This window comes from Rhincodon typus, chromosome 13 (genome assembly GCF_021869965.1).
Source record: "Rhincodon typus isolate 14 chromosome 13, sRhiTyp1.1, whole genome shotgun sequence".
In the NCBI taxonomy this organism is placed as follows: Eukaryota; Metazoa; Chordata; class Chondrichthyes; order Orectolobiformes; family Rhincodontidae; genus Rhincodon; species Rhincodon typus.
Genome location: NC_063344.1, coordinates 24,864,552 through 24,880,478, shown reverse-complemented (window position 1 = coordinate 24,880,478; position 15,927 = coordinate 24,864,552). Strand labels below are relative to the sequence as shown.

Here is a 15,927-nt window from a genome sequence, read left to right as displayed (position 1 = left end):
AACCAAGATGGCCTTCAGGTTTTGGAAGTATTCCTTAGTAATCCACCTTTGAGAACATATTCTGTTAGAGATTTCTAGCACTTTATGCCTGTTTTCATTTCAACCCAATTCTCTATTAATTAGAACTCAATCTCATTCATCTGGATGGAATTGGATCCAGCTGTTCCTTCCCAGATATTTTCAGCTTTCAGTAGTTAAATGACTCAGTGACAATGGTGTATTTTCTGAAAAAGTAATGTATCGATGTAATGTCCTGACACAAAATATAAGCTAGTACAAATTAGTGACAATGCTGCCCAAAATATTCACTTTATGTGAAAGTTCTCTGGCAACACTGAGGCAGAATTTCAACAAGTACATTGCAATAGGAAGAATGGAAGGATATTACAGGCAATAGAACACAGTAATTTAGAAAAAGTGGAAAAGATTTATTGTATGTTATATTTTTTCACTCAGAGATTTTTACAACATTTGACAAAGTTTTGAAATACTGAAAGCCTATCATCAATCACAACTAATTAATACCACCTTGTTCTTGAGATACATTGCATATGCTACCAGTGTTCAAGGCTTCTTTGAGATTATTGAAAATACAGACCAAATATCAAGACTGTTTGTCAAATTCTCCTTGATCTTTACTTTTCTTAATGTTAATCCTTTAATTTTATGAATTTGGCTTGCCTGGATCATCAAATCACTGCCTCTGATAACATGCCAAATTAGCCAAATAAGATCATAAGATATAGGAGCAGAATTAGGTCATTTGGACAATCAAGTCTGCTCCACCATTTGGTCATGGCTGACATATTTCTGAACCCCATTCTCCTGCTTCTCCCCATAAACCTTGATCCCCTTACCAATCAAGAACCTATCTATCTCTGTCTTAAGTACAATGACTTCACCCTCTACAGCCTCTGTGGCAATGGGCCCCACAGATTAACCACCCTCTGGCTGATGAAATTCCTCCTCATCTCAGTTCTAAAGGTTTGTCCCTTCACTCTGAAGCTGTGTCCTTGGGTCCTAGTCTCCCCTACTAGTGGAAGCATTTTCACCATGTCCACTGTATCTAGGCCTCTCGGTATTCAGTTAGTTTCAATCAGATGCCCTCTCATCCTTCTAAACATCATTCTGTACAGACTTAGAGTCCTCAACCACTCCTCGTATGACAAGCCCTTCATCCCCAGACCATTTTTGTAAACGTCCGCTGGATCCCTCCAATGCCAGAGCATCTTTCCATACATGCGGGACCCAAAACTGCTCACAATATTCCAGATGTAATCTGACCAAAGTCTTATACAGCCTCAGAAATACATCTCTGTTTTTGCATTTTGGCCAACTTGAAATGAATGCTAACATTGCAGTTGCCTTCCTAACTGTCTCCTGAACCTGCATGTTAATCTTAAGTGAATCCTGAAATGGGGCTCCTAAGTCCCCTTGTGCTTCAGATTTCTAAAGTCTTTCCCTGTTCAGAAAATAGTCTATGCCTCTATTCTTCCCACCAAAGTGCGTAACTTCACACTGTACACCATAGGGAGGCAATGGCCTAGCGGTATTATCGCTGGACTGTTAATCCAGAGACCCGAATAACGTTCTGGGTTATCCCACCACAGCAATTGGAGGAATTTGAATTCAATAAATCTGGAATTAAGAATCTAATGACGACCATGAATCCATTGTCGGGAAAAACCTACTTGGTTCACTAATGTCCTTTAGGGAAGGAAACTGTCATCCTTACCCAGTCTGGCCTATATGTGACTCCAAACCCACAGCAATGTGGTTACTCTAAACTGCCCTCTTGGCAATTAGGGATGGACAATAAATGCTGCCGAGTCAGCAATGTCCTCATCACGTTAATGAATAAAGGGAAAAGAAACCTGCCACTTCTTTGCCCACTCTCCTAGCCTGTTAAAATCCTCCTGCAGCCTCCCCACTTCCTCATGATTACCTGTCCCTTTATCTATCTTTGTGTCATCTGAAAACTCAGCAACAATGCCTTCAGTTCCTTTGTCCAGATTATTCATGTATAACGTGGAGAGCTGTGGTCCTAACACAGACTGCTGCAGAACTCCACTAAGTCACTGGCTTTCAGAGAAATAGACCCCTTTATCCACACTGTCTGCTTTCTGCCAGTCACCAAATCCTCTATCCATGCCAGTACCTTGCCCCTAACACCATGGATTCTTACCTTCTTTTGCAGCCTTCTGTGCAGCACCTTGTCAAAGACCTTCTCAAAATCCAAACAGATCATGTCCACTGGCTCTTCTTTGTCCAACTTGCTTGTTACCTCCTCAAAGAATTCTAACTTGTTTCAGGCCTTGCCTCCCTTTGATGAAGTTGTGCTAACTGTGCCCTATTTTACCATGCACTTCCAAGTACTCTGCAATCTCATCCTTAATAATGGACTGTAAAATCCTACCAATGATTAAGGTCAGTCTAACTGGCCTATAGTTTCCTGTCTTCTGCCTCCCCCTTCTTAAACAGGGTGAAATTAGCAATTTTCCAGTCCTCTGGCACCCTCCCGGACTCCAACGATTCTTGAAAGATCACCACCGATGCCTCCACAATCACCTCCCTAACTCTGGTGTGTAGTCCATCTGGTCTAGGTGATTTATCCACCTTCAGATTTTTTAAGCTTCCCCAGCACCTTCTCCTTAGTTATGGCTACTAGTCACCTCTGTCCCCGGATTCTGGTATGCTGCTGGTGTCTTCCACTGCGAATATCTACCAGAGAATATAAATTTTGGATACCGCTACCTTACAGAACATTCGTTATGAGAACTCTACAAAGATTAGAAAAAAACATTTCAGTTGTTAAAAACTACAACAATTGCATCATTCAATGCTTGTTTAAGAAGATTCAAGCCTATTTTGAAAAGCTTTTAACCAATACTTGGCTTGCCTTGCAGTGTTTTTCAGGCTTTCCAATTCTGCATTCAGATGCAAAGCACTAAACATACTGACCAAAAGATAACTCACAATATTTGCCACAGAAAGAGTAAAAATATGGTAGATTCCTGGAAAAAAATGGGCACTGCCTGCACCTATAGTTTTGATGATTCAGCATTCCTTCAATTTTGTATTTCTATAGAAGTATAATATATTCCTTTAAGTGCTTCTAAAATGTTACTTTTTGGATTAAATGAACCATACTAAAATCACACTCTTGAATTATGACAACCAAAAATAAGTGCCAGAAATAACACAACTATGTGCCTCCACCTGTTAAAAAAAATCTACCGCCAAGAATACAATTGTGTTTTTCTGCAACTAGCTACCTTTGTGAGGGTATGTTAATAAATACAGCATTGACCCCTGGTGGCAGTGCATCAGCATTTCATCCTTGGGTAAATACCCACACTTTCACAACAATGAAGAGCTCTGCATTGTTGCAATAATGGCTCCAGAGGATGGAATCCAGGCAGCATGTATTATTTTTGTGTGGGGCTGGATTCCAGATTATTCATCTGCGTCCAATAAGACAGCTGCCCAGACAAATCATCAGCTGCCTCCAGGCATGTCTGACTTTTATTGGTAAAGTGAGCAAAACACAATGAGTGTAGATTAAACATAGCACGACTGCTTGGATTGGTAGGGTACCTTTTGGACAGGTAAGTAAGTCTTTTCAATATGGTCACAGAATACCTTTACAAGTCATGTATCCTTTGGGAGAGGTAATGAGCCCTTCAGGATTGTTAAAAGTAGACATGAATATGGATTTAAGAGTGCATCAAATCAATGGAACTGCCAAGAGAACAATCAGAAGGAACTGTCAGTAGAGCTGTCAAAGATTTTTGTCAAGCTGAACTGTCAACAGATCTTTCCAAGGAAACTATCAAGCTGAATCACTAATTGCCCATTAAAAATTTGAAAAAAGATTTCTGCAGTTTTAAAAACAAACTTGTTTACCCTTTCTGCTGACATATGCTCGAGGGTTCATTACAAGATTAGCATTGCATAATTGATTTCACAACTGTCCCTTCTCACAGTTGGGTATCTTTCAGGTCACATTTTGACAACTCCGAGTGGTTATACACTCTTTGAACTGGTACTACGTATTCCAATACTTGTTTTTATACAGAATTAAGATAAGTTAGATGTAGTGAATCTGTTTTTATCAGCATGATTTTTGTTTTCATTTAACAGTGAACTCTCCAATAGATATTTAAAAGTTTTATCTCAACATGGGTCTTGAGAACCATCCATGGCGGATACTGCATGTATTGGTGGCAGGTTAGTGCAAGGGCACAGGATGTTTGTAGGATCTTAGCTTAGTATGAATTACCAATAAATTGGTATTCGGCTTTAAGGGGCCACAGGGCAGAGGGAGAAGGGTACCGGTTGACACTGAAAGGGCCATGAGAAGTCAATACAAAAGTGGCATAGAGAATGTAACGAATGTGTACAAAAGCACAGGTTCTCATTGAGGGAATGATGAGACATGGGGTTAAGTGCAGGGCATGAGCTAGAAGTGGATGGCATGGGTAGTGTGTCGGGGGAGTTGAGGAATGAGGCCTATCTTTTGCTTTATTGCTTTTTAAAAATATCTTTGACAAAATACTGGTGTACTCATGCAGGCCTTCTGCCTAGGTTGTCTCTGTAATCTTTCCGAAGTCACTCCGATCATGAATCGCAGAGACCTTAAGACCGCAGAATAAAAATCCAAGATACTTTCAGGTCGGGTTTATGGAGTGGAAAATTGTCCCAAGTCTGTGCTCCCAGCCTGGGAACAAAACATCATTTCATCACTTCATCTGACAAAGGAGTAGTGCTCCGAAAGTTTGTGATTTCATATAAACCTGTTAACCTACAACCTGGTGTCATGTGACTTCTGACTTTGTCCACCCCAATCCAACACTCTCACCTCTACATCAATGGACCTCAGAGACTTTGTTCATATAATACCATGTAGCTGTTCTCAGGCTTATGAATGGACATCTCATATATTAGAGTTGATTTTTCTCTGCACTTTCACTGTAGCCGTAACACGATATTCTGCGATAATAAGGTGTAGAGCTGAATGAACACAGCAGGCCAAGCAGCATCAGAGGAGCAGGAAAGCTGATGTTTCGGGCCTATGCCCTTCTTTCTGAAGAAGGGTCTAGGCCCAAAATGTCAGCTTTCCTGCTCCTTTGATGCTGCTTGGCCTGCTGTGTTCATCCAGCTCTACACCTTGTTATCTCAGATTCTCCAGCATCTGCAGTTCTTACTATCTCTGAAACACTATATTCTGCATTCTGTTTTATTACCCTGATAGGCTTATGTCAGGTATGATTTGTCTGGTCAGCAAGCAAAACAATACTTTTCACTGTATCTCAGTGCATGTAACAATAATAAATCAAATCAAATAATTTGTCTCTACATATGGGTAAGCCTGCATGCTCTAAATGGATCAAAACATACAGCCATTGGCCTATAAGTGAAGAACAGAAAGAAAGCTAGAAGGGAATAAAATCCTAAAATACAGAGGGTAAAATTTTAAACATTTTTTCCTGAATTACATGACTGCCCTCTACAGTTAGAGTTGTAAAGTTGTATTTACTTGTACGAACCTATTTAAAATTGCATTTTCCCTGAAGGTATATTCTCTCAAGTAACAGTGTCCTGCCCAAGGGGAGTTTCTCTGCTCATTTCTGCATATCTCACAGTATTGTCCTTTACGTTCTGCTGATCCTAAGAGCCTATTTCAAATTGTAGTTGTTTAATATCATCACTCTATTAGTCCATAGCCACATTTTCCAGGTTTTCTTTGGACTCGAGTTGTTGACACTGTTTCTTTCTCCATTGAGTATCTGTTGTACTTGGAGTTTGTTTTAATAAAAAAAAAGCAACATGGACATCAGCTTAGACTTAGACCATGGCTTTGACCGAAATAGATGGAGGCAGATTGAGTGGGAAGGATCAGATCATTTTAACATCCAACAATGACAAAACAAAGAGTAAAAAAGAGCGACAAAAGCAAGCTATGACTTTAATGAATAATACTCGACTAGATATTATACATGAGAACAAATGCATTACATGCCACAAAATCTGCAGATCTCGAACTGACCTCTGCTATTTTTGGACAGATGGAAGACAATTATCTTTGTCCATAAGGGATATCCAATAATATTATAAAACCTCCTTTCACTTTAATCAATTCTCTTGTTACCCTTCTGAATCCTTCTAACAATTCAGCAGGAATTCCATCAGCTCCTTCTGACTTTCCTGGCTTCAATAGTTCTAAATATTTCACCATTGAGAAGTTCAGATTCTAAATCATTCTGGGAAATGTCTTTTTATTCTCTGGTTCCAGTTCTTTTGGTTTTCTCACAGAAGTCTTTCTTTCCATTGATATACTATTTCCTCAGGCTCTATAAGCTAAGCTCCTTTAACAGCAATTTCAGCAACAAAAACCTATGACCTCTACTACTTAGCTGGACAATGGCAGTAGATGCATAGAATACCTCCAATTGCAGGTTCCCTCCAAACCACACACCATGGAACGATAATCACTGTTCCATCACTGTCCCTAAGGCCAAAATCATGGAACTCTCTCCCCAACAGTCCAGAAGATAGTTCATCACCATCTTCTCAAGGGCAAGTAAAAATGGTCAATAAATGCTGGCCTAGCAAATAGCACTTGTATCCTGCAAACATCTTTTTTTAAAAAAATTACCATAAATACTCCCTGGCCTGTTCACGGGCAAAGCAATCCTGGCAGTGAATGGCAACTGGAGGCCATGCAGGGCCCCAAAGAGCACTGGCAAAGTGGTGACCCATTTGGCAAAGCCATCTAGCTGACAACAGTCCCATACTCAGTGGTAATGAGCCAAGGCTAACAGTGGAGCAAACAAGTTTTCAATAATGATGATGGAAGACCTAGAACCTTGAAGGAAAGCAGCTGTTTACATGCAGGGGAGCATTGGAACTTGTGTTTCCTTTAAACACACGAGGAAAGCAACAGAAACCGTCCCACATATTCCCTTCTTATTAATATTATTCATGGCTGTCACAATTCAAAGATAGACAACAGATGATGGATCGAATAAAATACTTAATGTAGCATCTGGGAGGGGAGAGAATAACCACCACCCTCTCCTGGCAACACACCTCCATCAAACATGTGAAATCCTTTCAAAATTGGTGAGCATGATGTTGGGACTAGGGTGGACAAAGTTTGAAGTCGCACAACAACAGGTTATAGTCCAACAGGTTTATTTTAAATCACAAGTCACTGCACCTGTTGAAGCAGCAGCGTTCTGAAAGCTTGTAATCTGGTGTCGTGTGACTTCTAAAATTGGTGAGAATAGGAACTTGGAATGTGGGCACAAGGAGTAGAAAAGGAAAGCTGAAAAATGTTGAGAAAAATGAGAAGATACAGCCTGAACATTCTTTCTCTGACAGAAATTGGATGAAGAGATTCTTGTGATTTTGATAGTAACAATACAAAAAACAGTATTTGTAAAGGTTGTGAACACCACCAAAGGAGGCAACGCAATAATGTTGATGCGTGATGAAAGTTGATCAACACAGTATTAGAACACTGAATGCTTCATGCAATCGGTGCATGTTGCTCATACTGACATGCTCACATTTGAGCACATGGATTAAGAAGCAGAAAAGAGTAGCAGAAACCGGCAGAAGTAATAGAAAATGGAAAAGGAAGCAATTTCTGTCTCATCAGAGAAACCTGGAATGCTGTAGTCAGTGAAGACAGAAATTGGAAGGCATGGTTTAGAGAGAGACGGTGATTTAGTTCTGCATAAGATGGAAGGTTTGCATTATCAATATCTGATTTAAGCATAATCAGAGGAAATGCAACACACAGGAGCTACTTGAGATCTGAAAAGATACCAAAATGCATTACATCTATGTCAAGTAGTAATATTGAACCGCATAAAGAATTCACGTGTCCACCAAGGTGCAGGTGCAAACACAGGTTATGACCTAGGTTCCAATGAAAGTAAAAATTTCTGGGAGTAAATCAGGAAGCACAGCAGAAATTATCCCAAGGAAGAAGAAACATACTGAGGGGAGGACGAGGCAACCACGACTAACAAGTCAGGGACAGTGTGCAAGAAAAAGAAAATGTATACAAGGTAGTGAAGAATTGTGGGAAGCCTTTAAAAACCAGCATAGGACAACTAAAATAGCAACACATGGTAGAAGATAAAATACGAGGGTAAGCTAACTACTATTATGAAAGAAGACTGCAAGAGTTGTTTTTAGATATATGAAAGATAAGACAGGAGCAAGAGTGGAGATTGGACCACTGGAAAATGAGGCTGGAGAAGTAGCAATGGGAAACAAAGAACTGGCAGAGAAAGTGATTAGGTACTTTGCATCAGTCACAACAGTGGAAGACACCAGTAACATACCAGAAATTCTAGACAGTTATGGGGGCAGGGTGAATGGAGCGGTCATCATACAGAGAAGCTAAAAGGTCTGCAGGTGGATGAATCATCCAAACTGGATGGACTAAACCACAGGGTTCTGATGGAGATATTTGAGGAGATTGTGGAGACATTGGTGGCGATCTTTCAGGATTCATTGGAATCAGCCAGGTTCCCAGAGGACTGGAAAATGGTTAATATAACACCTCTGTTTAAGAATACAGGAAGCAGAAGACAGGAAACTATAGGCTGGTTAGCCTGACCTTGGTCGTTGGCAAGATTTTAGAGTCCATTATTAAGGATGAGATTGCAGAATACTTGAAAGTGTATGGTAAAATAGGGCTGAGCCAGCACAGCTTTGTCAAAAGAAGATCACGTCTGACAAATCTGTTAGAGCTTTTGAGGAGGTATTGAGCAAGTTAGGCAAAGGAAAGTCAGTGGACATGTTCCATTTGGATTTTCAGAAGGCTACTAAACAAGAGCCCATGGTGCTAGAGGCAAGGTACTGGCATGGATAGAGGATTTTTGACTGGCAGAAGGCAGAGACTGGGGATAAAGGAGTCTTTTTCAGGATGGCATGTTGACAATCTGGATGAAGGAACAGAGGGTATTGTTGCTAAGTTTGCAGAGGTAGGTGGAGGGACAGGTAGTGTTGTGAAGGCAGGGAGGCAACAGAAGAAATTGTACCAGATGAGGAGAATAGGCAAAGAAGTGGCAGATAGAATACAATGCTGGGAAGTGTGAGGTTATGCACATTGCCAGGAAGAAGAGGTGTAGACTATTTTCTAAATGGGGAAAAGCTTCAAAAATCTGAAGCAGAAAGGGATTTAAGTGTCTGAGTCAGGATTCTCTTAAGGTTAACATATGGGTTCAGCTGGTAGTTAGGAAAGCAAATGCAATAGAATAGAATAGATTAGAATCTGTACAGTGTGGAAACAGGCCCTTTGGCCCAACAAGTCCACACCGACCCTCAGAGCACCCACCCAAACCCATCCCCCTATAACCCACCTAATCTGCACATCCCTGAACACTACGGGGCAATTTAACATGGGCAATCCACCTAGCCTGCACATCTTTGGACTGTGGGAGGAAACCAGAGCACCCAGAGGAAACACACGCTGACATGGGGAAAATGTGCAAACTCCACACAGACAATCACCTGAGGGTGGAATTGAACCCAGGTCCCTGTAGCTGTGAGGCAGCAGTGCTAACCATTGTGCCACCTTGCATTCATTTTGTGGATATGCCAGTGTTGGACTGGGGTGGACAAAGTCAGAAGTCACATGACACCAGGTTGTAGTCCAACAGGTTTATCTGAAATCACAAGCTTTCAAAGCACTGCTCCTTCATCAGCTCCTTCACCTAACAAAGGAGCAGCGCTCCGAAAGCTCGTGATTTCAAATAAACCTGTTGGACTATAACCTGGTGTCATGTGACTTCTGACTGCATTCATTTCAAGAGGGCTAGAATGCAAAAGCAGAAATATACTGCCAAGGTTGTAGAAGGCTCTGCTCAGACTGCATTTAGAATATCAAGAGCAGTTTTGGGTCCCATGTCTAAGGATGTGTTGGCCTTGGAGGCGGTCCAGAAGATTTTGAAAAGAATGATCAGGGGATGAAGGGCTTGTCATATGAGGAGCAGTTAAGGACTCAGGGTCAGTACTCAAAGGAGTTCAGAAGAACAAGGGGAAGCTTACAGAATACTGAGAGACTTGGGTAGAGTGGACCTGGAGAAGATGTTTCCACTAGTAAGACAGACCAAGACCTGAGGGCACAGCCTCAAAGTGAAGGGACAACCTTGTCAAACTGATATGAGGAGGACTTTCTTCAGCCAAAGGATGGTGATTCTACGTAACTCATTGCCACAGAAGGCTGTGGAGGCTCTGTCATTGCGTGTATTTAAAACAGAGATCGATCGGTTCTTGATTAGTAAGTGGATCAAAGGTTACAGGAGAATGGAGTTGAGAATCATATCCACCTTGATTGAATGGCACAGCAGATTCAATGGGCCAAATGGCCTAATTCTGCTCCCATATCTTCTGTCTTATAGTCTAAAATTCATCTGTAAAGAACCAAGTAAATCTGAACTTGTAAGACAGGGTGGTAGGTTGACTGATGGGCCTAAAATTTGAACTGGAGTAGGTTGATTGGAAATGCATTTTAGTAGATAAAACAGTGGATGAAAAATGAGAGACTTTCAAAAAGAGATGAAGAGGGTGCAAGCTAGGTACATATCAATGAGAAATAAATGTGGGGTATCCAAAGCTAGTGTACTCTAGATGAGTAAGGATACTGATGAGGAAATAAGGAAGAAAAAGATGACATATGATGTATATCAGAATTATAATAGCAATAGAAATCAAAAGTATCTCAAATGCAAGAGAGAGACTAAGGCTGAAATAAGGAAGGCTAAGAGGAAGGCATGAGGAAAGGATGCAGGCTGCAGTGAATCAAATAGTAAAATATAGTAATGTAGTAAAAGATTAGTGAAGGATACAGTAGGATCCATAAGGAGAACAAGCAAGGTAAATGGCCCACTGAAACAAAGGGTATGGCAGGTGTAGTAAGTGAATACTTTGCTTCTGTCTTCACCAAATTAGAAGACGTTGATAATGGCCCATTTGAAAACATGGGTGTTGAGCAACTGAGCAATATTAGCAATAGGTAAAGAGGTGCTAAAAAGGCAAGCAGCATTCCAGGTACAGAAATTGTCAGGTCTGGAGGAGGAAGGAAGCAAACTGCAGAGCTGTTGACAGAAATTTTCCAGACATCTCTGAACACAGGATTAGTCCAGAGGTCTGAAGGATTGCAAATGTGATGTTGTTGCTTAAAAAATGGGCAAAGGATAACCCAGGAAACTACAGACAGCAATAGTGGGAAAGCTGATGGAAGCCATAATAGGGGATGGTATAAATTTACATTGAGAAAAAATATGTTAATAGACAGCCAACATGATTTTGGCAAGGGCAGGTCATGTCTGACAAATTTAATTGAGTCCTTTGACAAGGTGACATAAGCAGTGGATGACAGTGCTGTGGATGGTGTACATTTGGACTTTAAGAAGGTATTTGATGTGGTACCACATGGCAGCTTGTTTAGAAAATCAGAACCGTTTGGGATTGATAAGTCCTTGGCAGTATGGAATAGAAGTTGGCCATAAAATTGGAAAGAGAGGGTAGGTAGATGGGCATTTCTCAGATCGGAGACAAGTTGAAAGTGGCGTTCCCCAGAGATCGGTGTTGGGACTCTTGCTTTTTCTGATTTGTAAAAATGATTTGTATACGGGAGAGTAAAAATTGCCAAATTTTCACATGATACTAAGCTAGGGAGAATAGTGAATTGCGAGGATGATGCTAAATGATTTCACAGGAACATGGGCAAGTTGGCCAAATGGACAGACACTTGGCAGATGAATTTCAATGCAGAGAAATGTGAGGTAATGCATTTTAGTAGAATAAACATAGAGAAACAATACAGGCTCAATAGTATAAACTTGAAGAGAGTTCAGGAACAGACGGACCTCAGGGTTCAAGTGCATAATTCTCAGGTGGCCAGGCAAGTTGAAACAGTTGTTAAGACTTATGGGATCCTTGGGTTTACAAATAGAGGCATAGAGTATAAAAGCAAGGAAGCGATGCTACACCTCAACAAATCAGTGCTCAGACCATGTTTGGAGTAGTGTTCAATTCTGCTACCTTATTTAAGAAAGGATATTAAAGCCCAGGAGGCAGTGCTCAGGAGATTTGCTGGAATGATACCAGGATTGAGGCATTTTAGATACAAGAAAAAAATGACAGAAATTGGGCTTATTCTTCTTGCAGCAGAGAAGATTAAGAGGTGAGGGTTAGGGTTAGGGTTACTGAAGTGCTCAAAATTATGAACAATTGGACAGAGTAAAGAAGGATGTTCAGTTTTCACTAACCAGTATGTCTGTAACTTGGAGTCATAATTTCAAGGTTGTCAGCAAGACAGCTAGACGTAAAATGAGAAGAAACTTCTTTTGACAGAGTTGTTAGGATTTCGAATGCACTGTCTCTGAGAGTGGTAGACACAGAATCCATAGAAGGTTTTGAAAGAGGAGTTGGTATATATTTAAAAGTGTTTAAAGGGCTACAGAGACAGGGTTGGAGAAGGGACCAGCTAGGTAGCTCTTTTGGGAGCCAATACAGACACAATGGGCTGAAAGGTCAACTTCTGAACTGTACATTTCTACGATTCTTTGATTGTATGAAATTAGTGAACCTATACAGAAAAGCAAATCTGGTTGTGGATGTGGGATTAGTGCCAAATGCAGTACACTGTGGTATTGCAAATATTACTGAATAGAGTTCTGCCAATCATCACTATTATTTTATTTCCTCATTATACCTGCAAACAAACTATTTTCTAAAATTAAAGAAAATCTATGAACATTTTGGTAGTTCTGTTCAAGCTCTGAGGGTTTAATTTGCTGACAGAACTCAAGTTAATATTTGTTTTATTACATATAATAAAAGGAGAAACACAGGTTATCAGCATGTTTTATTTTACTTGTTTTATTATACATATACTATTAAACCTTATTTAGAAATGCAGCAAAATAATTGACAAACAGCCCAAAATGGTTCTCTAACTAGAAGTACAACTTTCTTCTCATTTTTGACCCCAAGCTTTTGTCCAGATATCCAATCCTTCAAAGATTGCCTATTTCCACCTCATCATATTGCTTAGAACTGCCCCTGCCTGACTTATCTGCTGTTAGAGCCCTCATTCATGTCTTTGGTATCTCTGGACTTCATTATTCTAATTAATCTTTGGCCAATATCTCACAGTCTACCCTTTAAAATCTGAGATAATCCAAAACTCTATCACTTGTTTCGGAATTTGCACCACATCCCATTCATCTAATACCCGTTCTCATAGATCTACACTGAATCCCAGTTACGTAAAGTCAATTAAAAGTTAGAATCATTGAGCTCAAGACATGAGCTCAATTCTCTTGCCAAAACTGCTGAGTTTTTAATTTATGCTTTATTTCAGATTTCCAGCAACTGCAGTATTTTCCCTTTATTAAAATCACATACTTGTTTTCAAATCTCACACAGTCTCAACTTCCCCTATATCCATGAAATTCACCAGCCCACACAATCCTGAAATATGTCTGTGCTTTTCCCAATTCTGGCTTTTTAATCATCTCCAGTTCAATCACTGGTAATTGAAGGCATGTGGTCAAAGGCCTCAGCTTTGAAATCTCTTTCTTAATCCTTTCCACATTTCTGACTGCCTGCTTTAAGGTGCTCCTTAATATTTCTCTTCCAGTTTCAGACCAATTAAGCAAATATATCCTTACGTGGGCCAGTTAAAATTGTTTTATAATGCAATGAAGCACTACAGAACATTTATACTATACCACAGAACTATAATGGTGTTCCTTAAGTACATGTTGCTATTATTACAATATTCTTAACAGTACAGGACAGTATGCCATGACATGTTCCAAAACAAACTTTGTTTCCTTCTTGCAACATGATAGTTCACTATAAAATACATGAGAATAGAGCATTAGGATAAACAGTTAGCTTACCCATTGGTGATCAAACAGCAAAATGTTTATTTTTAAATATTGTAACATAAAAGTGCCACTCTTGATAATCTTGGATTAAAGGATGTGATGTAATTTTTCCTAGTAATATGTTTAGAAATGTAATAACTACAGACACAAAAACAACTTGCTGGAAAAGCTCAACAGGTCTGGTGGCATCTGTGGACAAACGGAATTAATCGTTCCGGGTCCAGTGATCCTTCCTCAGAACGCACCACAGATGCTGCCAGACCTGCTGAGCTTTTCCAGCAATTTCTGTTTTTGTTTCTGATTGATTTCCAGCATCCGCAGTTCTTTCGGTTTTTAATTATGTAATAATTACAACACATATTATCCTGTCAACGTGGAATGTAGCAGCAAAAGTAAAACAAAAAGTTTTCAGCAAATGAACGGGTGAACGTGCATTTTTAAATTTTCCCAGTTTTGATGAACGGCCATAGGCCTGTAAAGGTAACCTATTTCCATCTCCATAGCTGCTACCGTAACCGCTGAGTAGTTTTTCATTCATGTTCCATTTCATTGTCAGACCTCAACAATATGCCGTATTTTGCTTTGTGAAATGATATTAACCTATTCAGTCTCAACATCATTAAGTAATTTTATAAACTTCCACGGTCAAGGACAAGAGAACGAACAACTGAACCTTTTTCCCACTTTGATATAAAGCTCTACCATGAGGAGACCTGAAAATTTGAATTGAAAACATACCCAGGACCAGGATGGTTTCATCACTCCGAATCTCCTCCTTCAGCAAATGCTCAAAGCGTGAAAACGCACCAAACCACTCATAGGTCTCCTCGTGGTGATAGCGTTCATCCCAGTAATTCCGATCCTTGTATCGCGAATTACTACTTGGCAAATTATCCATTTTCTAAACAATCTTCAGCGGAGTTAAAGGGGCATTCAGCATTAATCTCTTAACACAAGTCTGGCCTCAATTCAAATCCTTTCTCTACGAACGCCAACCTCTCCACAACTTAATGAGTCCCTTTCTCTTACTTTGCTAGCCCAGACTATGTTGGCCTCTTTTCCGTGGCAGTGAAGCGTTCTAACAACGGTTTTGTCTAATTCCTGTTTCCCTGCTGACGCTGTGTCTGGCCCTTTTCTCACCTTCATTTGAACTCAGTTTGGCACTCATTCCTATCCTTCCTGATCGAATCAGACCAGATCCCACTCCTTTCGGTCAATTATTACAGACCCCATCCACCTCTGTAGTACACATCGGACTGCATTAGGCATCCCCCCGCCTCCCCAAATCTTGTTATTCTAAATTAGGTCTCCTCCTTCCAAGTCAGGTTGAATCAGACTCCTCTTGTTCCTGTTCTTCAGTTAGTATTGTACAGACCCCGCTAGTTCTTCGAGGTCAAGGCTGTATTTTAGTCTCCTGCCATCCTGGGACAGTCGGCATCAATTTTATTTTGTTATAAAATGGGTTACTGCCTCACAGAGATGGCTGTTCCCTCCCGCCCGGGGGTCTCTGTTATATTTCTAAAGCTGAGTTGCCCTCTCTCCTGTAATGGCCCAGATCACAGTCACATTGACCCACCCTCTCCCTCCTCCTGCGCCCGTCTCCACAAAAAGGGGGAAAACCCACCCTCCTCTACAGAACCGGTTCGATTTTTGTTCTCACTCCTTAACTTTATTGTGGTTATATCTTGGAAAGGTTTGTGGGGAGGGGGAAGAGGGCGTTAAAAGGCGGTCGGAAACAACAATCGTTTCGAGCTCGAGCTGAAACTCAAACCACGTTCACAGGGAGAAGCACTTCCCCACCCCATCTTATCCTGCAGCACTTTCTTTCTAAACTATATACATATATCTAAACAGAACAGACTCCGAAAGACGGGCAAGATGGAAACGTTGACAGTGATGGAGTGAGACTCCCCCGGCGCGTGGCTGGGAGACGGCGGTTTGTGTCGGAAGTGGAGGGAAAAGTGTTTCCGGGTGGGGACGGGGTGAGAGGTGAAAGGGCAAA

General features: G+C 40.6%; 1 protein-coding gene across 1 annotated transcript in view; it reads right to left on the bottom strand.

Moving 5' to 3' along the window:
• ece2a (endothelin converting enzyme 2a) overlaps positions 1 to 15,858 on the bottom strand; it is a 231,266-nt gene extending 215,408 nt beyond the window's left edge. The window contains exon 1 of the mRNA XM_048604810.1: positions 14,664 to 15,858. Coding sequence (XP_048460767.1) covers positions 14,664 to 14,823 — 160 coding nt within the window. The 5' untranslated portion in view covers positions 14,824 to 15,858. The remainder of the gene's footprint in view (positions 1 to 14,663) is intronic.
• Positions 15,859 to 15,927: the final 69 nt, after the last annotated feature.